The sequence below is a fragment of the Pristiophorus japonicus genome, chromosome 21, assembly GCF_044704955.1.
Source record: "Pristiophorus japonicus isolate sPriJap1 chromosome 21, sPriJap1.hap1, whole genome shotgun sequence".
In the NCBI taxonomy this organism is placed as follows: domain Eukaryota; kingdom Metazoa; phylum Chordata; class Chondrichthyes; family Pristiophoridae; genus Pristiophorus; species Pristiophorus japonicus.
The window spans coordinates 28,850,596-28,878,164 of record NC_091997.1 but is presented as its reverse complement, the minus strand read 5'-3'; the positions used below and the strand labels follow the sequence as shown (position 1 = coordinate 28,878,164).

At 47.7% G+C, this 27,569-nt stretch overlaps 1 protein-coding gene across 1 annotated transcript in view; it reads right to left on the bottom strand.

Moving 5' to 3' along the window:
• Positions 1–27,569, bottom strand: part of LOC139233885 (plexin domain-containing protein 1-like) — a 328,432-nt gene that overhangs the window by 175,457 nt on the left and 125,406 nt on the right. The window contains exons 3-4 of the mRNA XM_070864521.1: positions 15,042–15,185; positions 13,217–13,286 (exon numbers count right to left, since the gene is read on the bottom strand). Of these exons, the coding sequence (XP_070720622.1) occupies positions 13,217–13,286; positions 15,042–15,185 (214 nt within the window). The remainder of the gene's footprint in view (positions 1–13,216; positions 13,287–15,041; positions 15,186–27,569) is intronic.

Sequence of the window (27,569 nt, the reverse complement as noted above, 5' to 3'; positions counted from 1 at the left end):
AATCTTTATTAGTCGGGAAATTGTGTTGGGGAAATTGATGGGATTGAAGGCCGATAAATCCCCAGGGCCTGATGGACTGCATCCCAGAGTACTTAAGGAGGTGGCCTTGGAAATAGCGGATGCATTGACAGTCATTTTCCAACATTCCATTGACTCTGAATCAGTTCGTATCGAGTGGAGGGTAGCCAATGTAACCCCACATTTTAAAAAAGGAGGGAGAGAGAAAGCAGGGAATTATAGACCGGTCAGCCTGACCTCAGTAGTGGGTAAAATGATGGAATCAATTATTAAGGATGTCATAGCAGCGCATTTGGAAAATGGTGACATGATAGGTCCAAGTCAGCATGGATTTGTGAAAGGGAGATCATGCTTGACACATCTTCTGGAATTTTTTGAGGATGTTTCCAGTAAAGTGGACAAAGGAGAACCAGTTGATGTGGTATATTTGGACTTTCAGAAGGCTTTCGACAAGGTCCCACACAGGAGATTAATGTGCAAAGTTAAAGCACAGGGGATTGGGGGTAGTGTGCTGACGTGGATTGAGAACTGGTTGTCAGACAGGAAGCAAAGAGTAGGAGTAAATGGGTACTTTTCAGAATGGCAGGCAGTGGCTAGTGGGGTACCGCAAGGTTCTGTGCTGGGGCCCCAGCTGTTTACATTGTACATTAATGATTTAGACGAGGGGATTAAATGTAATATCTCCAAATTTGCAGATGACACTAAGTTGGGTGGCAGTGTGAGCTGTGAGGAGGATGCTATGAGGCTGCAGAGTGACTTGGATAGGTTAGGTGAGTGGGCAAATGCGTGGCAGATGAAGTATAATGTGGATAAATGTGAGGTTATCCACTTTGGTGGTAAAAACAGAGAGACAGACTATTATCTGAATGGTGACAGATTAGGAAAAGGGAAGGTGCAACGAGACCTGGGTGTCATGGTACATCAGTCATTGAAGGTTGGCATGCAGGTACAGCAGGCGGTTAAGAAAGCAAATGGCATGTTGGCCTTCATAGCGAGGGGATTTGAGTACAGGGGCAGGGAGGTGTTGCTACAGTTGTACAGGGCCACACCTGGAGTATTGTGTACAGTTTTGGTCTCCTAACTTGAGGAAGGACATTCTTGCTATTGAGGGAGTGCAGCGAAGATTCACCAGACTGATTCCCGGGATGGTGGGACTGACCTATCAAGAAAGACTGGATCAACTGGGCTTGTATTCACTGGAGTTCAGAAGAGTGAGAGGGGACCTCATAGAAACGTTTAAAATTCTGACGGGCTTGGACAGGTTGGATGCAGGAAGAATGTTCCCAATGTTGGGGAAGTCCAGAACCAGGGGTCACAGTCTAAGGATAAGGGGTAAGCCATTTAGGACCGAGATGAGGAGAAACTTCTTCACCCAGAGAGTGGTGAACCTGTGGAATTCTCTACCACAGAAAGTAGTTGAGGCCAATTCACTAAATATATTCAAAAGGGAGTTAGATGAAGTCCTTACTACTCGGGGGATCAAGGGGTATGGCGTGAAAGCAGGAAGGGGGTACTGAAGTTTCATGTTCAGACATGAACTCATTGAATGGCGGTGCAGGCTAGAAGGGCTGAATGGCGTACTCCTGCACCTATTTTCTATGTTTCTATGTTTCTATTAGCAAAGGTTTAACAATCACACTACATATTACCAGTTCATCCACTTGGCTCACAACTGCATACCGCATCATGGATGACCTAGACCCAACTGGCTGGGTTTTATTGAGTCCTGTAAACATCATGTAACTGGCTAAGCCAGTCACAATGCAACAGCTCTTCAACTATTTTACTAAAACTATAAATCAAGTGCCCTCTTTAAAAGGGGATACTAAAACCGACAAATTCACAAATTAAACTTTGGATATTAAACAATCAAACTTTTTAGACAATAAATGGTCAAATTAAAGTTTGGTTGCCGGGGGTGATGATGCACACCAGTCCCTCTGGTGCCCACCTCTCGCGGAAGGTCACGAGCGTACCGTGGATACCGCATGCTCCATCTCCAGGAACACCCTGGCTCGAATGTGTAACAGCTCTGGCAACTCTTTTAGTTGTGAAACAAATTAAACAGTTAAATCAAGTACTCCCTGATCTGGGGGACACTCCAAACACTTTTCAAGTGCCCTTTTTTTTTTGTGTATTTTTTTTGTGGTTGTTTTTGGGCAGTAAAATCACAAATTATACAAGTGCCTCCAGGCTAAAAGGGAGGGGACACTAAAACCCGGCAATAAAACAAATTAAACTTTAAAACATATAAAATCAAATTAAAATTTGGTTGTCGGGGCTGATGATGCACACCAGTCCCTCCGGTGCCCTCCTCTCGCGGAAGGCCGCGAGCGTACCGGTGGACACCGCGTGCTCCATCTCCAGGGACACCCTGGCTTGAATGTGCAACAGCTCTACAAACCTGTGAGCATACTCACAGGTGCATATGTTACAGTAGTAAAATGTCTTAAGATGCTTTACAGGAATATTATCAAACACAATTTAACACCAGTATTTTGCTTTTGTATTAGTGTTTAATTATGGTCAGGGCCATAAAAGGAGTGGTGTGCAGAGGCCCAGGAGCAGCGTGGAAGCCACCCCAGGGAGCAGCGCGAGCGACGAAGGCAGCGAAGAGTGACGTCATCAAGGTCCAGGTCGGTGATTGGAGCGAGGGCAGATACAGCAGGAGCACCGAGGTCGGGCGAAAGACTGTGGAGCGATGTGATGGGGCCCAGGGGAGGCGTGAGTTCGGGGCCAGGGGCAGCACGGGTCAGCCCACACTGCGATATGTGTGCACACTTGGTCTGTGTAGCAGAGCTGGTCTCCAGGTTTTCTTGGTTAATCCTTGCCACTGGACCAAGACCTAGCTCTGTCAAGCCCGTGTGGTGGCTGGTGTGTAACGGCCATCACACGTTAAAAAAATCCAAGCATAGGCATCTTCTACCCTTCAGGATGTAGTTCAGGACCTGGAATATTAGGTCCTTCATTGGAACACCTGTGAATTTATCCTTTTTTGGCGTGGAAGCAAATCATCCTCGCTTCGAGGGATTGCCTATGATGATGAGATGATGAGCGTTTAAATCGCTGCCACTTTTCTTCTAGGAATGCCCACCTTGAAGAAGTTCTGCTCTTTTCTCCGACAGGATTTCCGTTTGTCTCTTTTACCTTGTTCATCTTCATTGCTTTCTTTCCTTGCCTCAGTACTTAAAACCTGGTACATCTCGAACTTTTTCCAGTCCTGACGAAAGGCCATCGACCTGAAACGTTAACTCTGTTTCTCTGTCCACAGATGCTGCCTGACCTGCTGAGTATTTCCAGCATTTTCTGTTTTTATTTAAAATTTAACACCTAGCCAATTAAGGAGATATTAGGACAGATGGCCAAAAGCTTGGTCAAAGAGATAGGTTTTAAGAAGCGCATTATTAAAGGAGGCGAGAGAAGTAGAAAGGCGAAGAGATTTAGGGAGGGAACTCCAGACGTTAGGTTGGTGGAGAGTGGTCGGGGAGAGAGATGGAGATTGGCGACCTTACACTGGCTCCCAGTCCACTGTCGCCTCGATTTCAAAACTCTCATCCTTGTGTTTAAATCCTTTTATGTCCTTGCAACCCCCCCACCCCACCACCGCCTCTCATCTCTGTAACCCCCTTCAGCCCTACAATCCGCCTCTTGCCCATCCTCCAGTTCCATCGCCTCACCATCGGTAGCCGTGCCTTCTGCCATCTAGACCCCAAGCTCTGAAATTCTCTCTTTAAACCTCTCCGCCTCCCCACCTCTCTTTCTCTCTCCTCCTTTAAGATGCTCTTTAAAACCTACCTCTTTGACCAAGCTTTTTGGTCACCTGTCCGAATGTCTCCTTCTTTGCCTTGGAGTCAATTACCTGCCTGTGACGTTTCACGACTACGTTAAAGGCGCAATATAAATGCAAGTTGTTTAAATTTAGATCATTCACACCCACAGAGATGCTTGAGATTAATAAACTGCTAAAAGTGCAATCTGATTTTAATAACAGGGGAACTGCTCTTTAAGCCTGAGCCAAGCGAATTCAGGGGCTGACTGTTCATATGCCAAATTTCAGCTGAGTTGCATGATGTCACGACTGGAAACTTGGGATGCGCTTCCTGGCACAGTTGGGGATCAGGAGAGGGAATTGAAAGCTGGACAATTTACATCAAATTGGCTTTACCCTAAACAACAGCTTAAAGGCATGAATAAGGAGAGCTTAGATCAAACATAGGGCGATGAACACTGGGTAAATCTTAAGTGTAAGATTTGCAACCACAAAACATTAAAAATTGAGACCGCCCCACTTGCCAAATAATAAACACGATGAAACAGGTCCTGCTTTGCACCACAGAAGCAGCCAAGTGTGCCTCAATGGGTAGCACTCTCAACTCTGAGTCACAAGGTTCTGGGTTCAAGTCCAACTCCAGAGACTTGAACACGCAATCTAGACTGACACTCCCAGTGCAGTGCTGAGGGAGTGCTGCACTGTCGGGGATGCTGTCCTTCAGATGAGACGTTAAACCCAGGCCCCCTTTCAGTTGGACATAAAAGAACCTGCGGCATCTTTTTTGAAGAAGAGCAGGGGAGTTCTCCCCGGAGTCCTTGCTGATATTTATCCCACAGCCATCAATAAAACAGATGGTCTAGTTGCCTTGGGAGCTTGCTGTGCGCAAATTGGCTGCCGTGATTCCAACATTACAACAGTGACTACACTCCAAAAGTACTTCATTGACTGTAAAGCGCTTTCAGACTTGTGAAAGGTGCTATATGATTCCAAGTTTCCTTCTTTCACATTGCTGTTTGTGGGATTTTGCTGTGCACAAAATGGTGCCGTGTTCCCTACATTACAACATTCAAAGTTACTTTGTTGGCTGTAAAGCACTTTGGGCCATGCTGAGGTCGTGATAGGAACTATATAAATGCAAGGTTGTTCTGTCTCAGTGCTCCTCTTGAAACATAGAAACATAGAAAATAGGTGCAGGAATAGACCATCTTGAATGATGCTGAAGTGAGGAAAACTGGCTTAATTTTCAAAAAATACTGACACCACCACATAAGAACATAAGAAATAGGAGTAGGGGATTTGGCCCCTCGAGCCTGCTCCGCCATTCAATAAGATCATGGCTGATCTTCAACCTCAACTCTGCTTTCCCGCCCAATTTCCATATTCCTTGATTCCTTTAGTGCCCTGTAATGTATTTGCTTCATGGGTTCTTCGCTTAAGAAATCATAACACCACATTGCTATAAGCAAAAGGTTTAACAATCACACTACACATTACCAGTTCATCCACCAGGCTCACAACCACCTGCCTAATCGTGGATTCACTGAACTCAACTGGCTGGGATTTTATTGAGTCTTGTGAACATCACATGACTGGCTAAGCCACTCCCAGCTCTACAAATTTTGCAGTCGAGTATCCCGCATTTGGGGATATCACAGGAGTCAGCACACTCCAAGTGCAATGGGCTAGCCTCAGCCTGGAAGCACCCCTGTGAGCATCCTCACAGGTGCATACATTACATGCCCAAAGATCTATTGATCTCCATCTTGAATATACTCAACGACTGAGCATCCTCAGCCAACTGGGGGTGGAGAATTCCAAAAGATTCACAACCTTCTGAGTGAAAATATTTCTCCTCATCTCAATTCTCAATGGCCGACCTTTTGTCTTGAGACTAGGAACCCTCTCCAGCCAGGGGCAACAACCTCTCAGCATTTACCCTGTCAAGCCCTTTAAGTTTCTGCTCGTAGAACGACTACCACCCACTCAGAACGAGATCGGCTTGTCCCAAACACAGGGACTGAGGCAGAACTATACATCCTGAACATGTGCGATCAATATTGCTTCTGAAGAGACCTGCAAGCAAAGCTCAATTTTATTTATGCAATGGATTGCATTAGCAGCAACGCAGAGTCTCGTTCTAAACGGAAACAGAGGGCTGAAGATTAAATTGAAGCCACACGGTGTGATGGGAGCCCATTTTACAGAAGTGAGATCTAATGCGCTGAAAACCAGCGCCATCTCCTACCGTTTCTGATAATTGAGTTTTTCCGGTGGTGTAGGCACAGCTTAGTGACCTTCATGCACGCACCAGTGTGTACACTTTCCAACAACAACTCCATCGATTTATCTGATGTTCAGCACCAAAACACGTTTGATGAACCGTCTTCTTGTAAATTTGTTTAGGAACCCAGACCGTACAAATGAAAGGGAATAGACGATCCACTGATTTAATGGATAGGATCAGCCCCTCGAGCTTGTTCCGCCATTCAATGAGATCATGGTTGATCTGTATCTCAACTCCATCAAATTGCCTCAGTTCCATGACCCTCAATACCCTTGCCAACACAAATCTATCATCTATTGCTGTGCATATCTCATTTCCCACCCTCTGATTTTCCCCCTCACCTTTCTTCTGAGTATAATGAGCCATGCAAAACCAGGGATAACCTGGAACATTGTGGGCCGCCCCAACCTGTGTGAGAATACCACCGCATGTCGGGGCTATAAATAGAGCTGGAGCGCCGGGCCCTGGAACATTGTCGGTGAAGGTATGGCGAATGAGGGTCCTGGGCCCAGAAGAGCCCAGAAGAGCAGAGGACCCAGGGGCAGCACGGGCCAGCCCACACTGCGATATAAGTGCACACTAGGTCTGTGCAGCAGAGCAGGTCTCCAGTTGTCCTGGTTCAACCCTTGCCACTGAATAAAGGCCTAGCTCTTTCAAGCCCGTGTGGTGGCTGATGTGCAACGGTCACCACACGTTAAAAAAATCCACGCACAGGCATCTTCCACCCCCTCAATTGGAGTTCAGGACTGGAACATCCGGTCCTTCACTGAATCATCTGTGAACTCTTGTGGAAGCAAGTCATCCTCGTTCGAGGAACCGCCTATGATGATTATCACCAGGCTTTTTGTCTGTGAGTGTTAGGGAGCAGGCAATTACAACTGATCCTGTAAGCATGCTCACAGGTTTGTCGAGCTGTTGTGTTGGGAGTGATGTTCACAAGACTCAATAAAACCCCAGCCAGTTGGGTTCGGGGGATTCCAAGATGAGATATGCAGTTATGAGCCTGGTGGATGAACTGGTAATGTGTAGTGTGACTGTTAAACCTTTGCTAATAAACCAACTAGTTCTTAATAGCAATGTGTTGCTATGAATTCTTACGCAAAGAACACATGAAACAAATACATGACAGTGGGGTGAAACCTTGGCTAGCCCTTGGTTGCCCAAGGTCCGCATCGTGCAATTGTCAGGCGAGCCAGTAAATGGGCAAGTATTAAGCCTGGTTATTTTGGGCAGGCAGCTGTTTAAATATGCAAATCAGGGTCCAATGCCGCAGCAGGACATAATTGCAATTTGTAGCACCAGGCGGTGAGCGATCTAACCTGTGGTCCCAAACGTGCCTCATCTATTTCCTGCACGTATGCTCCTGAATCATTTGATAGACATCAAGGGAATAGATTTTTCCTGCCCCGGCTTCGGGGCGCTCAGGACCATTGTAGCGACTATAGCACCGATTTTAACCCAGACCGCCTGGCGTGAACGGGGTGGGGGCGGGTAGTTAAAACGGTGGAGGGAGCTTGCCGCAACATTTCCAATGATTTCCTGCTGGGATTCTGGCAGTACGGAGCCACTTTAACTAGGCCCCCACCATTTTAACCACACGCCCCCACCAGGCAGGCGGGGGCCAGATTAAAAAGGAAAAGTCGCGAATGGATTTAAAAACAAAATTGTTCCTGGGATGTGGGCATTGCTAGCGAGGCCGGCCTTAATTGCCCATTCCTAATTGCCCTTCAGGTGGTGGCGAGATGCCTTCCTGAACTGCTGCAGTCTGCGTGGTTCATATCTGAGGGCAGTTAAGAGTCAACCACTTTGCTGTGGGTCTGGAGTCACATATCGGCCAGACTGGGTAAGGACGGCAGATTTCCTTCCCTAAAGGACAATTAGTGAACCAGATGGGTTTTTACGACAATCCGATGGTTTCATGGTCACCATTACTGATACTAGCTTTTTTTAAGATTCCAGATTGATTCTTAGTTAACGGAATTCAAATTCCCCAGCTGCCATGGTGGGATTTGAACTTACATCTCCGGATCATTAATCCAGACCTCTTGATTACCAGTCCAGTAACATAATCACTAGGCTGCCATGGATGTCATCATTGGCGCTGCAACGCAATTTTAACATCAGCTGGCGGCAATCAGCATCAGGCCAGAAGAGGCCCACTTCGGTCGTGGCCCAGGGGCAGCAGGAGATAGCTTGGGCCTGCACTCGCCAAGACTTCCCCCGTGGGCTCAGACCGCACCCCCAACCTCCCCCCTCCCCCCCCCTCACTTACATTGCCTGGGACAGTTGCCTTGGATCCCTGGTGATATCAGCCCCCCCCATCTCCCCCCACCCGATTTCGCGTTCCGACGTGCTGCCCCTCACGTTGTTGTCGCCGGCTTCAGGCGGGAGCTGGTTAGGATGCATTTAAATGTTAAAGTGTCTGAAACTCTCTGCAGGGGGAAGGCAGCGGGGTGGGGGAGGGGTGGGGTGGGGTTGAGGGTGGGTGCGGGGTGGTGGAAGGGGATTCCCTCCTTCTCCGCATCTTCCGCCCGCCCGTATGTTAAAATCAGAGGTTATAATTCTGGGCGGCTCTCGGAGGGAGAGGTAAGGCCTTGGCTTCTGGCTCCCCCTGGCCCACAGTCATTCCACAGAAAACCGATCTCCCTGTGGCCTGTGCTGCCTACTCTGTGACTCCGTGTCACGGCTCAGCGGCCTGGCTTGGCCCCATGCAGGCCTCCTCAATCCAGATGTTAAAATGCTGTTGTGGTGGCGATTACGTCTTCCGACTGCAAATTTTCGATGTAAATAGGCCTCGGCCTGCCTTAGGCCGCCTGCCCACCCGTGCTTGAACGTGAGAATACAACCCCCCTGCCCCCGCCTCTCCCACCATCTTAATGGGCGACCTGGGGGTGAGGGCGGAGGAGGTGGGGGAGTTAAAATCTACCCCAAAATGTTCCAGTTTCTATTTAGGGTTGTGATTTAAGTGTCCATTCTGATAGTTTACAGTTGACATTACATTTTGTACATCAATCCTAGGGCTGGAAATTCGGTCTTCTGCCGCCCCTCTTAGCGCCCCGGAGGGGGCGGCAATGGTGGCAGAAAGCAGTTGCACCCGGGCGGCCAGCTTCCAGCGCCCTGCTAGGACATTCGGTGCCGGTATCGACGGGAGGGGCGGAGCATTACCGCCGGGGAGTGGCGAGCCGGTGTGCAATGCTCCGGTTGCGACACCGGCTTGATTTGTGACTCCCGCCCGACCCGTAGCGCTCCGTAGCGCCCCCTGCTGGGGCCGCCTATGAAAGCGGGCAGGCTGAGCTGTAGCAGCTGCAGTGAGGTCACTAATGTCCACCTCGGGTAAGTGAAATTGCTTCTTTAAAACATTTTGTTACAACTTATGTTGTGGTGGCGTGAGCCATGCATTGGGAATGTTTTGGTGTTCTTTTTCTGGTTTTTATTTTCCGCTCCCAGGCCTCTGTTAGGGCGCTCTGAGGCCGAGTCTTTAGCTCGGGATTTTCTCTTGCTCAGCCGGTCTAGAGCCCTAAAAGAGGCATGCAACCCCTCCCTTAGCACCCCAATCCAAACTTGGGGCCCGGCTGATGAATTTTGCAGGTGCAAACCATTTGCCGGCGCAAGCTGAACCGCCCCGCCCGGGACACCGCCCCCACTGAGGCCCGACCGAGTTTCCAGCCCCCAGTCTTTTAGCAGCTTTATTGGTGCAATGTGTCACGATGCACGGGTCGGCATTCTAAGGGTTAAGTTGGAGAAATTTTAACTTCAAATTTCAGTTTAATAATCCGTGGCTGCTTTGGAATCAGTGCTGTCTCCTGCTCTCCTTGGCAGCACATGAGCCACCAGTGTTTGCATTTTCACATTGTGCTTGTCTTGCCTGCCGATGGAGATCACACAGTGCATTACACAGTTCAGTGCACGCACGCACTTTGGAAATCTTTTGACAAACAAACATTACAGAAAGAGCTTTATCCTGCTCTCTGACATCAGCCTGCATGAAGACTCTGCCACTGGGTTGTGTAAAATTGACACAAAAAGAAAGTATTGGGAGAATTTAACACTTTCCTTCCCTCCCCGCCCCCTCCCCCCTGTCAACCTCCCCCCCCCCAACCCGGTCAACCTCCCTCTCCCACACCCTCCCACCGCCCCACCGCCTCCTGCCACCTCTCTCCCCTCCCCTCTTTTCTCACTGCCTCTCCAGCTCTCGCTGGGACACAGCTTCGGATTCGTTGGCAACTCGCAATGAATTTGCTCACGCGGCCATTCATCGCTCGCGAGGATAGGCAGTAAGCATTGGCAGATCTACAGGAGCCCCATTGTGACCTGCCCAAGGCGCGCATGCCCACAGGCCCGATCAGGGGCCTCTCGGTGACAAGAAGCATTGGGAATCCTGACAGACCTCTGGTCTCCAACTACTCTTTCTGCAATCTTTCCTGTCTTTATCGATATGACAAACTTTTCTCCTGAGCTCCAAGCTTATCGGTCTATGTGTTATATTTTTTTTTCCTTTTCTGCATCTCCACTGTGTTGAAATCAGGACTCATCACTCCATCTCCTACTCCACTTCATTCTTGTTCTGCATATCAAACTGATGCAGCTCCTTACGTCCTTCACTCTTCCCTGCCTCCTACAATCAACAGCCTTTTAAAAAACAATCCTGCCGTCTCCTATCTTGTACTTCTTGGATTATATTTTCTCTCCTACTCAATATAATGTATGCACCTGTGAGTACGCTCATAGGCTGGTTGAGCTGTTGAGTTGTGAGTGGCTTAGCCAGTCACATGATGTTCACAAGACTCAATAAAACCCCAGCCAGTTGGGTTTGGGGGATCCACGATGAGGCAGGTGGTTGTGAGCCTGGTGGATGAACCGGTAATGTGTAGTGTGATTGTTGAACCTTTTGCTAATAAACCAACTCGTTCTTGATCGCACTGTGTTGCTATGAATTCTTAAGCAAAGAACCCATGAGGCAAATACATTACACTCAACGACCGTGACTACACTTGAAAAAAGCATTTCATTGGCAGTAAAGCACTTTGGGATGTCCGATGGTCGTGAAAGGTGCTATATAAATGCAAGTCTTTCTTTTTTTTTTGCTCGTTTCAACTCGATGTTACCTTGAACTCAGAGTGAACTTGGATCTTTGCTTAGGTCCTCAACAGCAACGGAGATCAAATCAGATAGTAAATTTAAAACAACTTCAAAGCATAACAATAACAAGGTACAGGAACAGGAGGAGATCATTCAGCCCCTCGGGTCTGTTCCGCCATTCAATGAGATCATGGCTGATCTGCGACCTAATGCATTTGGCCCATGTCCCTTAATACCGTCGGTTAACAAAAATCTATCAATCTCAGACTTAAAATTAACAATTGACCTCGCATCAATTGCCATTTGCAGAAGAGAGTTCCAAACTTCTACCCCACTTTGTATCTAAAAATGTTTCCTAATTTCATACCTGAAAGGCAGTGCCCCCTAGTCCTAGACTCCCCAAGACTTTGCCGTCAGAATAAAATGCATTGGTAACTACAATAAATGATGAAATTTAACGGAATATGTACTGACCACTGCATTTAACAATGATGAATGAGAAACACATTGCATGCAACATTTACTGTTAATGATACATTTTTCAGGGTTTATTGTGCAGTGCTTAAACCAATTTATACCCACAGCTCTGGGCTCCGAGACATTATTGATCTGTGGAAGCTGCTGTTAGGAGTGATATGTGGCGCAGCATGTGAAATGATGGTGTTTGGCTGGATGTTTGTCTTTGGTACAAGGTGGAGGCGTTGCACTCGAACAACTTCTGTGGCAATTCTCTACATTAATTTCTAATTTTCTACTGACATTTTCTACATTACAACAGTGAATACACTTCAAAAGCATTTATTTGGCTGCAAAGCACTTCGGAACGTTCGGTGGTCCTGAAAGGCGCTATAGAAATGCAAATCTCTCTTTCCATTTTCTCCCCCCCGACACATGCATCTCTTCAGATACAATTCCGGCATGGCCCATTCACAGGTGTGTAAGCTAAAACAACAACAACTTGCATTTATACAGCGCCTTTAACGTAGTAAAATGTCCCAAAGCACTTTAGGAGCGTTATCAAAGAAAATTTGGAACTGAGCCACATAAGGAGATATTAAGGTAGGTAACCAAAAGCTGGGTCAAAGTGATAGGTTTTAGGGAGAGTCTTAAACGGGGGAGAGAGAGAGCTAGAGAGGTGGAGAGGTTTAGGGAGGGAATTCCAGAGCTTGATGCCTCAGCAACTGAAGGCACGGCCACCAATGGTGGAGTGATGAAAATTGGTGATGCTCGAGAGGTCAGAATTGGCGGAACGCAGATATCTCAGCGGGTGGGGGGGCGGAGAGGGTTGTGGGGCTGGAGGAGATCACAGAGATAGGGAGGGGCGAGGCCATGGAGGGATTTGAAAACAAGGATGAGAATTTTTAAAATCGAGGCATTGTAACTGGGATCCTAACCAATTTAAAACTAACCAACATTTTAACCCTTGAACTCTAGCATGCACAGAGACCGGGGGTGGGGGGGAAGGTGGGGGGCTGCAGTGATACCCGTTTGGCACTTAGAGCTCACCGGCAGCACTTAATTGAGGCCAAAATTGGCTCGGGCCTCCCGATGCAGGCTTCAAGCTCCTCCGCCGCCTGTGCTCTCTTTTCGGGTTGGGGTTGCCAAACCTCCTGGGTTGTCCTGGTGTCTCCAGGAATTATAGACTAACCTCCCAGGCAGGGCTGTGAACAACCCCAGGAGAAAAAAAATCACAAGAGCATTGGGAAAAAATGATGCGTTTCGGTTTTTATAATTTTCTTTTGTCTGAAAGTTTTGGAGATGGGGGGAAATAAAAGTCAGTTCGGCCAGACGGGATGGTTGAAGACGAGAAGTTGTGCGATGAACTCTCCAGGAATGCATCCTCCCCATTTTGGGCGGAAGTGAATGAGTGGCACCCACTATAATTGCTCGGAAGCAGAACGCACCTTTCATTTACGCAGCAGACCAGTGCTCAATAACTACCAGGTATTATTTGGGGAGATTAAACTCAACTCCAGCCTGTACCCGACAGGGAAATTCTGACACCTGTTAACCGAACTAAATTGCGACAAATTTACTTCATGTCTGCAACACAAGCCACTTACCTCCTGTTGCTATAGTGATCTGGCGCAGATAATGGCCATAGAAAGGGAAATCGAAAGACAGAATCACTCTCTGCGGAAAAAGAATGAAATGACAAGTGTGTTCACAAGCAGAATAAACACAGAGTCTGTGCACAGCATAGAAAGGCAGCGTGGCTCAACGTTAAAGATACTCACTGCAAGGGTCTCAATGGACTCAAAACTCTATGGTTCCAATTCAACTGAGGGGTGGGGGTTAGGGGTTGGGAGGGGTCAGTCAGGCCCTAGAATTAGAACCGTTGCCAAATGCAACAGACAAAGAGTGCCTCAACTGATCACACCCTTCCCACCTCTGCCACCAACAGCCCTTTCTCCCTGGTGCACAGGGTTGGAGCGTGTCAACTCTCCGGGATTGCCCGCGAGTCTTCAGGGATTAAAGGTTAACTTCCCGGGACACTGCCGCCAGCAAAGCCCGGGAGAGAAAAATCACATCGGCGTTACGAAATTGTGCGGGGGTTATTTTTTTAAACAAATTTTCTTCCAACGTTTTTGCTCAATGGCGATAAAAATATTGGACGTGAGAATCGTCCGCTCGGGTTCTTGGAGAGTCAATTCGTTTTCCGTTGGGCGGGGGAAGGCAGGGCGTTGCGAGGATGGACATGTTGGGCGACCAATGGCGGGAGTGCGGGGGCAGGGTGGTTGGAGGCAGGAGGTCACATGATGAAACCTCCAGGGATTATGTCCAACCAGGGTTGCCAACCTTACTGGTGCATATGAAAAAGGACCATAAAAAGGCAAATAAGGTGCTTGGTCGCACCAGCAGAGGAAGAAAGTACAAAATAAAATGAAGTGGTATTGTTATCTTAACCGATAAGGGAATAAGGGGTTATGGGGAGCGGGCAGGGAAGTGGACCTGAGTCCATGATCGGATCAGCCATGATCGTATTAAATGGCGGAGCAGGCTTGAGAGGCCGTATGGCCTGCTCCTGCTCCTATTTCTTATGTTCTTATGTTGCTGCACTGGATATTGGTCAGACCCCATTTTGCGTACTGTGGACCTCCTGGTCTCCCAAACTTGGCCCCACTTAGACATTGATTGGCACGCCATCCACCACCTTAAACATTCACTCCCTCCACCACCGGCGCACTGTGGCAGCATCTCCCAAACCCATGATCTCTACCGCCTAGAAGGACAAGGGTAGCTGGTGCATGGGAACACCATCACCTCCACCATCCCCTCCAAGTTGCGCACCATCCTGACTTGGAAGTATGTCGTCGTTCCTTCATCGTCACTGGGTCAAAATCCTGGAACTCCCTTCCTAATGGCACTGTGGGAGCACCTTCACCACACGGACTGCAGCGATTCAAGAAGGTGGCTCACCACCATCTTCTCAAGGGCAGTTAGGGATGGGCAATAAATGCTGGCCTTGCCAACGACGCCCACATCCCGTGAACCAAAAATAAACATTCCTTCCTGATATATCTCATCTCCTCTCCTGCTTTTCTCAATGTCGGTGGTATTTGTGACTATGTGATTTCGATCTTCACACAAGTTTTTCAATTTTAAAAAAAGTGTCTGGGCAGGTAAGCGGTAATTTATGACCAGTAAAATAGACTTTAACAGTGAACTCTCTTACAGCAAGGTGCATATTCTTGTCAACCCGTACCATTGGCTACGGTTACAAACCATGAGCTCACCTGTGCCAAATAATCCTCGTGATGGACAAAACTAGGGTAAAATTCAAATTACAACATGTCGGGCTGAGCTGTGGGGCTGGGAGTGAAAGATTGAGCACACGACAAGGAATAATTCTCAAAATTAGAAGGAAAAAAACCATGAGAAGCTTACTGAAGCTTGTCGGTGTGTGTTGGAGAGAATTCCATGGACCCTCACTTTGCTCTTGTCCACCTTTGTGAAGTCGACCCACAGCTCCTTCGCCTTGGAGTCACTTGGCCCGTAGCTTCTGGACACATAGTAGTTATGGTGGTCTTCCTGAAACACAATAATACCATTTACAACCATTGCTGGAGAGAATCTGAACTGTCCAATGCCATCGGTTCCAACACTTCCCGACTGCCATGATTCCTTTTTGTGTCAGCTGCGGCTCAGTGGGCAGCACCCTCGCCTCTGAGTCAGAAGGTTGTAGGTTCTAGTCCCACTCCAGATACTTGAGCACATAAATCTAGGCTGACACTCCCAGTGCAGTGCTGAGGGAACGCTGCACTGTCGGAGGTGCCGTCCTTTGGATGAGATGTTAAACCGAGGCCCCGTCTGCTCTCTCAGGTGGATGTAAAAGATTCCATGGCATTATTTTGAAGAAGAGCAGTGGAGTCCTCCCTGGTGTCTTAGCCAATATTTATTCCTCAATCAACATAACAAAAACAGATTATCCGGTCATTATCACTTTACTGTTTGTGGGAGCTTGCTCTGCGCAAACTGGCTGCCGCGTTTCTTACATTACAACAGTGAGTATGCTCGCAAAGTACTTCATTGGCTGTAAAGTGCTTTGGGACGTCCTGAGTGTGTGAAGGCACTATATAAATCCAACTTCTTTTTGTTTCTTTACAAGCCTGTACAGTATTCCTGGGCGATTTGCATTTAAACCATGTGCCTCACCGTTTGTGATTTTGCTCTATGGACTGCCTTTCTCTCTTTTTTTGTTTTCTGTAATCTTGGTTATTCTCTCACATCTATTCATCCCCCCACCTCCCGACCCAACCCCCATGTCTTGTTCCGAGGCCTCTCTTTCCCCCTCCGAGGGATTCATTCTCTACTAATTTTCTTTCTGAAGATGATGAGAGGTTTTGATGTGAGTAAATAGGGGGGAAAAAAATTCCCTCTGGCGAGTGGGTCAATAATCAGAGGTCGCCGATTCAAAATCATTAGCAAATGATCTAGCGGGGCGATGAGGTCTTTTTCCCACTCAGAGAGTTGTGGGAATCTGGAACGCTCGACCTGAAAAGGTGGTGGAGGCTGATTCTGTCAATTTTATAACGGAGTTGGACGGGTACTGGAGGATGAGGAACTTATAGGGTTACGGTCAAAAAAACGGGGTTGTGGGACTGAGTGCGACTGCTCTTTCAGAGAGTCAATACAGGCACGACGGGTCGAATGGCCTCCTTCTGTGCTGTGAGTATCCATGAATCGATGACTTCTGTCTGCGAAAATGATACCGAACATTTACTGATTTTCATTTCATTCCGCAGCATGGTGACAACGAACGCAATAAACTGAAGAGGATAGCAAAACCCGACAAGGGGCAGATTTATCAGTGATAGTATGGAGAAGCTCATGCTACAACCACTGTGAAGATGCTATCAAGGTTGTAGCAGTTGTGACCAAAAGATTGCTGCAATTAAATGATGATTCCGATAGAGAAAAAGACTGTTCCAATCATCAAGATTTACCGCGTTAAACGTAACAACGTGCTATATCCCCAAGTCCGTTAGTTAAACAATTCTTGCAAAGGGTACACTCCTCGCGTATCAGCCGATCGATCGTTCAAGCTATATTATAATCAGTAAAGGATCAATGTCGCCGCTAATTATTTTTTGAGTGTGTGGCTCCTTTAACGGGCTGCATGGCACATTCAAATTGTCGTGCATGCGCGTTTTTTTTTCCATTTAGAAGCCGGCAAGCCACCTGCGCGGGACCTCCAGACCGCTGCTCGGCTGCCAGTTTAATGAGAACATGGTAAAGGTCGCTCAGCACACAGCAGTGCAGTCAGTATTCCAACCGGACATCTGAACTGAGGAAGCAATACCACCAGTAACGATCACTTCCTTGTGTCACACCAGCAACCCTACGCAGGAAAGCTCCTCCAGGCTCCACAGCACTGCTGCCAGCCTGCGATTGCAGACCCCTGCCCCTACCCTCCCCCGCACTCCCATTCACCTCTACCAGTACCCACTCGAGGGCCACTACCAGTGCCGCAAACCGGCTTAAATTGGTCCTCGCTGAACCAGCGAACGACCCCTCGGCCGCCCGATTATCATCCACTGCTCACCTGACATATTTCGGACGAGCTTTGGGCCTCCGTCTTCTCAACTGCACTCCGGGTGTGTCACCTGTTTTGGGCCCGAAACCAATTTCCCGACCAAGTGGTACTTATTATTCCCAGATATCGGGGGCCGAAATTGGCCCCTTGCACAGGGCCGGTTATCGCCAGTGGCCGCAGGTAAGGGCGCGCTAAAGGGTTATCGCCCGGGTGCTACGTGCAGACCCCAGGGGTCGGCTGGCGAAAAGGGGTTTGCACTGCGCCCCCAGCAATGATGTCATCATCGTGCCGCGCCGACCCCTTTGCGGGAGCGAGGTCTGCACAGGGCAATGCCACCCACAGCTTCTTGGTATCTGTGGCACCCCGGCCGCCCTTAAAGAGGAGGTGCCATGGTGGGCGGCTGCCATCTTATTTTGCACCGGCTGACTTTTCAGTAGGCCCGACGATGGGGGCCACTGGTTCGGCCGGGCCACCGACAGGCAGGCCGGCACCCGCTCTTGGGTGCCAGGGCGCTGACCCAGCTGACACCCTACCTGCTGGGCCAGTGGGCAGCACTGAAGGTGCGGGTCAGATCGCAGCGGCACCTCCCCTTTAAGAGATGGGGAGGGACTTTGCGACGCGTTGACGTCATCAGCGCCGTGTGTTGTGAGTGCCCTGGGAGCACCGATAGAATGCACGGTTACCAGCCCCGCCATCTTTTCCGGCAAAAGGTGGCAAATGTGCGCCGGATTTTGCGTTTTCAGTGCATGCACAACTCGACCAACTAACTCGAATTATGCGCTGCAAATCCAGCACAGGCCAATTTCAGCCTCATAGAGTATAATATAAATTATGAGTACAGGTGCATCATCCAGAATCAGGAACCTCGGGACTGAGGCCATTCCGGATTCCGCGTTTTTCTGCACTTTGGAACGTCTTTCTGACGTCATGAATCAAGAAACTCCCGAGCCCAGGTTCGGGTATTTCTGGATTTCGGAACGTCAAAAAAGGGGGAGAGCGGAGGGGTGCTTGTGGAGGAGCTGTTCGGGTGGGCCGGCGAGGAGGCCCCGAGGTCAGCTGGTCCAGATTCCGGAACATTTTACGGATTCTGGACGACCCTGCCACCAATCGGTCCGGAGTCCGGATTCCAGAACATTCTGTATTCCGGAACTCCGGACTTTGGACGCTGCACCTGTGGAAATTATGATGAACCTGTATAAAACACTGGTTTGGCCTCAACTGGAGTATTGTGTCCAATTCCTGGCACCGCAATTTAGGGAGGATGTGAAGGCCTTAGAGAGGGTTCAGAAAAGACTTACGAGAATTATTCCAGGGATGAGGGACTTCAGTTACGTGGATAGACTGGAGAAGCTGGAGCTGTTTTCCTCAGAGCAGAGAAGGTTGAGAGGAGATTTGATTGAGGTGTTCAAAGTCATGAGGGGTCTGGACAGAGTAGATAGACGGAAACTGTTCCCATGGCAGAAGGGTCGAGAACCAGAGGACACAGATTTAAGGTGATTGGCAGAAGAACCAAAGGCGACGTAAGAAAATACTTTTTTACACAGCGAGTGGTTAGGATCTGGAGTGCACTGCTTGAGAGGGTGGTGGAGGCAGACTCAATCATGGCTTTCAAAAGGAAATTGGATAAGTACCTGAAAGAAAAAATGTTGCAGCGTTACGGGGAAAGGGCGGGGAAGTGGGACTTGCTGAGGTGCTGTTGCAGAGAGCCGGCACGGGCTCGATGGGCCGAATGGCCTCCTCCTGTGCTGTAACCATTCTATGATTTTTAGTACAAAATCGATCTATCGTTTGTGAAGTTACAAAAGTTCCTAAAATGAACCATTTTTAATATAAAATTCAACGTTTGCCAAGGAGTAGGTCCCAGCACCCTTTGTCTCCGTTCCCTTCCTGCAAGTATATGTCCCATCGGGCGCTGGGAGTTGGGGTTGCGTTTGGAAGGAGGGTGCACCATTCTACACACAGGTCGTCTCGAGATTGTTTTAGGGCCTGGACTGTTCAGGGAGCCAAATAATACAGGGCCGTTACTGGCGTAGCCCTCCAACAACAGCTTGGATCCTCAGAAAAGCAGCAGCTTTGGTCTTTCTGAGAAAACCAGCGGGGATTGAGGGATGTGATGAGAAGTGCAGCACTAATCCCTGCCGGAAGAAAGCTGCGCTCAGTATCCCGCTGGGACATTGGCCTCGCAGCTTTGGCAGACCTGATGCAAAGTGTCGCCAACTAGCCCCTCCCTTCACCTCTGACCAGTGCTGCGTTGCCCGATTTCCTGGTCGGTAACGAACGAATACTGGGCCCCATTTGCATATTTTGACTATTTAGGCTCAGCTCTCTCGTGAGTCAAGAATTATTTCAAGAATGCTTAAAAATAAATTCTTGTCAGCGACGTTTCATGGTAAAAGCATTCCTCTTCTTGTTTGTTTCCAAAATAGCATGTACAGTTAATGACAATGTTGCACTAAGTTTATCAGAGCCTCCAGACATGTCTAACGCCCCAACTTTTTCAAGAGTACAACTTTGCACTTTTAGAGATGTTATTTAATTTGCCCACTTCCCAGTCCCGAACTGTCCCAGTCCCGATAATGAAACCAGCAGGGCACCCTTGGGGGGAAAATGCATCTGCAGCTTTCTTGGATTACGGGCAACAGTTCCATATGAACCAGAAAACAGTGTGAGCTATGCTGTAGTGAAAGGCAGCGATTAACCCTTTTAGAATCCAACGCTAATGTGCAACTCGACTCAGGGCGATTAAGAGATACGCTGTGAGTTGCAAATCTCCAGAACTTGCTGCTCGATTTTACGCCACTCCACCCTTTGTCTCATACAAACAACATCTCGTCCTCAGCCTCCCCGTTATTTTTAAGGGCTTGCTGGATTTGCACATTAATTACCCACTAAACGTGCCGCGGAAAGGTAAGTCTGGCAATTAACAGCGCAAGCACCTTTTTAACAATATGATAATTGTTAATCACTGCCAAACAATCCCTCTGGCCCAGAAAGTGAACTATTTAAACTGTGGAGTCTCATTCCTTCAGGTAGGGAATTGTTGTTGGAGACGTTAAAAATATAGAATTTTAGATTTTTCTTATTTTTCTTTCTTTCAACAACAACAACAACTTGTATTTATATAGCATCTTTAACATAGTAAAATGTCCCAAGACACTTCACAGGAGTGTTATAAAACAAAACAAATACATTTGACACCGAGTCACATAAGAAATTCTGGAAAAGCTCGGTCAAAGAGGTAAGTTTTAAGGAGCGCCTTAAAGAGGAAAGAGAGCTAGAAAGGCAAAGAGGTTTAGGGCGGGAGTTCCAGAGCTTGGGGCCCAGGCAACAGAAGGCACGGCCTAGTCATTGTGTGGCGCGAATATTATTTGTCACTTAACAGCCCAAACTTGAATGTTGTCCAGGTCTTGCTGCATGCGGGCACAGATTTCTTCATTATCTGAGGAGTTGCAAATGGAACTGAACACTGTGCAGTCATCAGCGAACATCCCCACTTCTGACCTTATGGTGCAGCGAAGGTCATTTGTGAAGCATTGTGTCTGCGCTGCAAATTCACTCAGAGGGTGGTGAATCTTTGGAATGTTCTTCTCCAGAAGGCTGTGGATGCTCAGTTAATGAGTATATTCAAGACAGAGATCGATGGATTTTTGGAAATTAAGGGAATTAAGGGATATGGGGATAGGGCGGGAAGATGTTGAGGTCGAAGATCAGCCGCGACCTCTTCGAATGATGGAGCAGGCTCGAGGGGCCGTATGGCCTACTCTTGCTTCTATTTCTTATATTCTTATTAACATTAAATAAATACGCCTGTAACAGAAAATAACAGCTCACTTTAAAATTTTCTGCCTCAAGTTTGCACACAACAAACAAGATGATACCGTTTGATTGGTACTCGTGCCTGCATATCCTGTGGCCTCCTGAGTAAGTGCGGGAGAATGGGCAGGTTTGTACTTGGGACAAATTGGGTTCCGACTGTCCAAACTCATTCCACTAGGACCCTTGATGGCCAATAGTCAGAGGAGATAGTTATCCAATCGATCTGGATTGACTTTGAAGTCAGAGCCACTGAGTCACAAAGTCGCCTAAGTTCTTACATTTCCACTACTCCTGGAGTAAACTAGCAAGAAGAGACATAAGAACATAAGAAATAGGAGCAGGAGTCGGCCACCTGGGCCCCTCAAGCCTGATCCGCCATTTAATAAGATCATGGCTGATCTGATCATGGACTCAGCTCCACTTCCCTGCCTGCTCTCCATAACCCTTTACTCCCTTATCGCTCAAAATCTGTCTATCCGCACTTTAAATATATTCAATGACCCAGCCTCCACAGCTCTCTGAGGCAGAGAATTCCATAGATTTACAACCCTCTGAGAGAAGACATTCCTCCTCATTTCAGTTTTAAATGGGTGGCCCCTTATTCTGAGACTATGTCCTCTAGTTTTAGTTTCCCCTATGAGTGGAAATATCCTCTCTGCATTCACCTTGTCGAGCCCTCTCATTATCTTTTAAGTTTCGATAAGATCACCTCTCATTCTTCTGAACTCCAATGTGTATAGGCCCAACCTACTCAGCCTATCTTCATAACTCAACCCCCTCATCTCCAGAATCAACCTAGTAAACCTTCTCTGAACAGTGTCCAATGCAGGTATATCCTTCCTTAAATACGGAGACCAAAAACTGTATGCAGTACTCCAGGTGTGGCCTCACCAATATAACTGTAGCAAGACTTCTCTGTTTTCTGTTAGTTGGCCAATTCTCTATCCATGCTAATATATTACCCCCAACCCCGTGAGTTTTTATCTTGTGCAGTAACCTCTTATTGAATGCCTTCTGGAAATCCAAATACACCACATCCACTGGTTCCCCCTTATCCATCCTGCTCATTACATCTTGAAAGAACTCCAGCAAATTTGTCAAACATGATTTCCCTTTTATAAAACCATGCTGACTCTGCTTGATTGAGTTATGCTTTTCCAAATGTTTCGCTACTGCTTCCTTAATAATGGACTCCAACATTTTCCCAACGACAGCTGTTAGGCTAACTGGTCTACAGTTTCCTGCTATATGGCACCTCCTACGAATGCCTGGCTAACTGCAATGTTGGAAGCTTCCCTTCACCACCGGCGCACCGTGGCTGCAGTGTGTACTGTCTACACGATGCACTGCAGCAACTCGCCAAGGCTTCTTCGGCAACACTTCCCAACCCGCAACCTCCACCGTGAACAAGGGCAGCAAGTGGACAGGACCACCATCACCTCCATGTTCCTCTGCAATTCCCCACTTGAGCATGTATCGCCAATCCTTCATCGTTATGGGTCAAAATGCTGGAACTCCCTCCCGAACAGCACTGTGGGGGTATCTTCACCACACGGACTTCAGCGGTTCAAGAAGAAGGCCCACCATCACCTTCTTAAGGGCGTACTAGGGATGGGCAATAAATGTGGGCCTTTCCAGTGACGCCCCTTTCTGAAGAATGAATTATTTAAAAATGACCACGAGAAACAGTTTCCCCAGGATCTGGCCCAGCAGAAAATTAGATGCGCTATTGTGACATCTTCTGCCAGGAACCTTCAGCTACTGTGCACCTAGAGCTGGCACATCCAGTGACAGTAATGGCCTGGAGATTGGCTGACCCGTCGGTATAGAGCATGGATTGGCCCAGAGGGTCACCTTCCTTATAACCGTCACACACACCACCTCCGCTTCAGCAGCCACTAAACAGAGATTAGGCACTGCCTTCATAATCATGTCTGGAGCTTGGGGGATCTTTTCGCTTCATTCCCCCCGCCCCACCCCCCCATCTCTTCTCGGCCACAATCCCATTCAGCCTTTGTTGTGGCTCAGTGGGCAGCACACTCGCCTCTGAATCAGAAGGTTGTGGGTTCAAGTCCCACTCCAGGAACTTGAGCACATAAATCTAGGCCGACATTCCAGTGCAGTGCTGAGGGAACGCTGCACTGTCGGAAGTGCTGTCTTTCAGATGAGATGTTAAACCGAGGCCTTGTCTGCTCTCTCAGGTGGATGTAAAAGATCCCATGGCATTATTTTGAAGAAGAGCAGGTGAGTTATCCCCAGTTTCCTGGCCAATATTTATCCCTCAATCGACATAATAAAAAAACAGATTATCTGATCATTATCACATTGCTGTTTGTGGGAGCTAGCTGAATTCAAAATGGCTGCTGCGTTTCCCACATTACAACAGTGACTACACTCCAAAAGTACTTCATTGACTGTATAAGTGCTTTGAGACGTCTGGCAGCCGTGAAAGGCGCTATATAAATGCAAGTCTTTCTTTTTCGTTTGCTTGATTATGGGCTGAGAGGCCTTCTGAGCTTCTCAAAGGACATATGGACTTTTTGTATCCTTATTCTACATTAGGATGGAGAATGAAACAGTTAATTCAGAGACCATGGTCCAGAACTTAAAGAAGGGTAACTTTGAAGGTATGAGGCATGAATTGGCTAAGATAGATTGGCTAATGATACTTAAGGGGTTGACTGTGGATGGGCAATGGCAGACATTTAGAGACCGCATGGATGAATTACAACAATTGTACATTCCTGTCTGGCGTAAAAATAAAAAAGGGAAGGTGGCTCAACCGTGGCTATCTAGGGAAATCAGGGATAGTATTAAAGCCAAGAAAATGGCATACAAATTGGCCAGAAATAGCAGCGAACCTGGGGACTGGAAGAAATTTAGAACTCAGCAGAGGAGGACAAAGGGTTTGATTAGGGCAGGGAAAATGGAGTACGAGAAGAAGCTTGCAGAGAACATTAAGGTGGATTGCAAAAGTTTCTATAGGTATGTAAAGAGAAAAAGGTTAGTAAAGACAAACGTAGGTCCCCTGCAGTCAGAATCAGGGGAAGTCATAACGGGGAACAAAGAAATGGCAGACCAATTGAACAAATACTTTGGTTCAGTATTCACTAAGGAGGACACAAACAACCTTCCGGATATAAAAGTGGTCAGAGGGTCTATTAAGGAGGAGGAACTGAGGGAAATCTTTATTAGTCGGGAAATTGTGTTGGGGAAATTGATGGGATTGAAGGCCGATAAATTCCCAGGGCCTGATGGACTGCATCCCAGAGTACTTAAGGAGGTGGCCTTGGAAATAGCGGATGCATTGACAGTCATTTTCCAACATTCCATTGACTCTGGATCAGTTCCTATCGAGTGGAGGGTAGCCAATGTAACCCCACTTTTTAAAAAAGGAGGGAGAGAGAAAGCAGGGAATTATAGACCGGTCAGCCTGACCTCAGTAGTGGGTAAAATGATGGAATCAATTATTAAGGATGTCATAGCAGCGCATTTGGAAAATGGTGACATGATAGGTCCAAGTCAGCATGGATTTGTGAAAGGGAGATCATGCTTGACAAATCTTCTGGAATTTTTTGAGGATGTTTCCAATAAAGTGGACAAAGGAGTACCAGTTGATGTGGTATATTTGGACTTTCATAAGGCTTTCGACAAGGTCCCACACAGGAGATTTATGTGCAAAGTTAAAGCACATGGGATTGGGGGTAGTGTGCTGACGTGGATTGAGAACTGGTTGTCAGACAGGAAGCAAAGAGTAGGAGTAAATGGGTACTTTTCGGAATGGCAGGCAGTGACTAGTGGGGTACCGCAGGGTTCTGTGCTGGGGCCCCAGCTGTTTACATTGTACATTAATGATTTAGACGAGGGGATTAAATGTAGTATCTCCAAATTTGCGAATGACACTAAGTTGGGTGGCAGTGTGAGCTACGAAGAGGATGCTATGAGGCTACAGAGTTACTTGGTTAGGTTAGGTGAGTGGGCAAATGCGTGGCAGATGAAGTATAATGTGGATAAATGTGAGGTTATCCACTTTGGTGGTAAAAACAGAGAGACAGACTATTATCTGAATGGTGACAGATTAGGAAAAGGGAAGGTGCAACGAGACCTGGGTGTCATGGTACATCAGTCATTGAAGGTTGGCATGCAGGTACAGCAGGTGGTTAAGAAAGCAAATGGCATGTTGGCCTTCATAGCGAGGGGATTTGAGTACAGGGGCAGGGAGGTGTTGCTACAGTTGTACAGGGCCTTGGTGAGGCCACACCTGGAGTATTGTGTACAGTTTTGGTTGGATGCAGGAAGAATGTTCCCAATGTTGGGGAAGTCCAGAACCAGGGGTCACAGTCTAAGGATAAGGGGTAAGCCATTTAGGACCGAGATAAGGAGAAACTTCTTCACCCAGAGAATGGTGAACCTGTGGAATTCTCTACCACTGAAAGTAGTTGAGGCCAATTCACTAAATATATTCAAAAGGGAGTTAGATGAAGTCCTTACTACTCGGGGGATCAAGGGGTATGGCGTGAAAGCAGGAAGTGGGTACTGAAGTTTCATGTTCAGCCATGAACTCATTGAATGGCGGTGCAGGCAAGAAGGGCTGATTGGCCTGCTCCTGCACCTATTTTCTATGTTTCTATATGTTTCTATGTTTATTGTGACACTTCCCTTCAATTGTCTCCATCCCTTTAAATTGGACTTACACGCAGTTTCCCTTCCCCATCACTAGTGGCTTCTTTCGATCCATTCCAAGTCTATAGCTGAAGTCATGCCAATAAGCCGACCGAGGAAAATTGGCTGTGAACAGCCCCCGCCCGTTTGATTCTGTCTAAAACCCATTCACAGCCCAGTCTGGCAGTACTGATACCACAAGAGGAAGGTGCAGGCTTCAGTACTCATAAGGTTAACAATATACCCATTGACCCCAAGATGTGCCCGCAGGTGATTGGAAGGAGCTTAATTCTCTGATTTAAATAAATATCATGAAAAAAAAAGCATCCTTTTCTTTCAAGCCATCTGTTCAGCCTCATGCAATCTCACAGCGGGCAAACGGCCAAACTTACAGCCTTCATTTTGTTGGGGGGAGAGGTTTTTCTTTTCACCCTCATTTTGGATTCATTCGGCAGTGCCAGATTGCCATTTGCATTCTTCAGTTTTCTTTCTCTTTTTGTGCAAAGGCTCCTCAGACACTGCAGCAGATGACAGCCAATCCCTGGTCGGTTTAGGAGTCCGTGGATTTGTCCGCGGGGGGTATGGGGTCATGGGGGCGGGGGCGTGTGGGCGGGGGGGGGGATTTGTGGATGCCAAACTTTGGGTGGCACCTATTCCGGGAGGTCCCATCTCACGCCTCCAGGGGCCCCACCCCCTCACGCTCCCGCCATTGGTCGCCCGACATGTCCATCCTCACGGGGCCTCGCCCTCCTGCACCAATTGGGAAGCGAACAGGCTCCTGGACTGGCTGATGGCCAACCGTGTTTTTTGTTGGTCCAGTCTCTAATAGTTTTATATCCAATAAATGTTTAAAGACTTACATTCATATAGCGCCTTTCACGTCCAATAGACATCTGAAAGCGCTTTACAGCCAATGAAGTACTTTTGGAGTGTTGTCACTGTTGCAATGTGGGAAATGCGGCCGCCAATTTGCGCACAGCAAGCTCCCACAAACAGCAAAGTGATAATGACCAGATAATCTGTTTTTGTTATCTTGATTGAGGGATAAATATTGGCCAGGACATCGGGGATAACTCCCCTGCACTTCTTTGAAATAGTGCTGTGGGATCTTTTACATCCACCTGAGAGAGCAGATGGGGCCTCGGTTTAACATCTCATCCGAAAGACCAAAAGAAAATGAAAAAAAAAATCACACACATTTGCTTTTTAAGACTTCTCTACGATTTTTCTCCCAGGGTTGCTCGCGGCAATGTCTTGCAGATGAATCTTTAATTTCTGGAGACTTCAGGACAATCCTGGCAAGGTGGCAATCTTAGGCGGGGCTGGGAAGGAAGGAGAGATGCTGGCACCTGCTTCCTTCATTAACAGGGAAGGGAAGGGAGAGCCAATAATAGGGCTTTCAGCTTAATGGTGACACCTCTGGCACCTCATGATATGAGCATCATAGGCGGTCCCTCGTATCGAGGATGACTTGCTTCCACGTCAAAAAGGATGAGTTTGCAGGTGTTTCAATGACGGACCTAATATTCCAGTTCCCGAACTACATCTTGAAGGGTGGAAGATGCTTGTGCGTGGATTTTTTTTACGTGTGGTGGCCGTTTCAACACCCATAGTCAACTGGGTCAGAAGGTCGTGGGTTCGGGTTCCACTCTAGGGACTTGAGCACATAAATCTAGGCTGACAGTCCAGTGCAGTGCTGAGGGAGCGCCGCACTGTCGGAGGTGCTGTCTTTCAGATGAGACATTAAACCGAGGCCCCGTCTGCTCTCTCAAGTGTTTGTAAAAGATCCCACGGGACTATTTCAAAGAAGAGCAGGGGAATTATCCCTGGTGTCCTGGCCAATATTTAGTCCTCAAAGAACATAACAAAAAACAGATTATCTGGCCATTATCACATTGCTG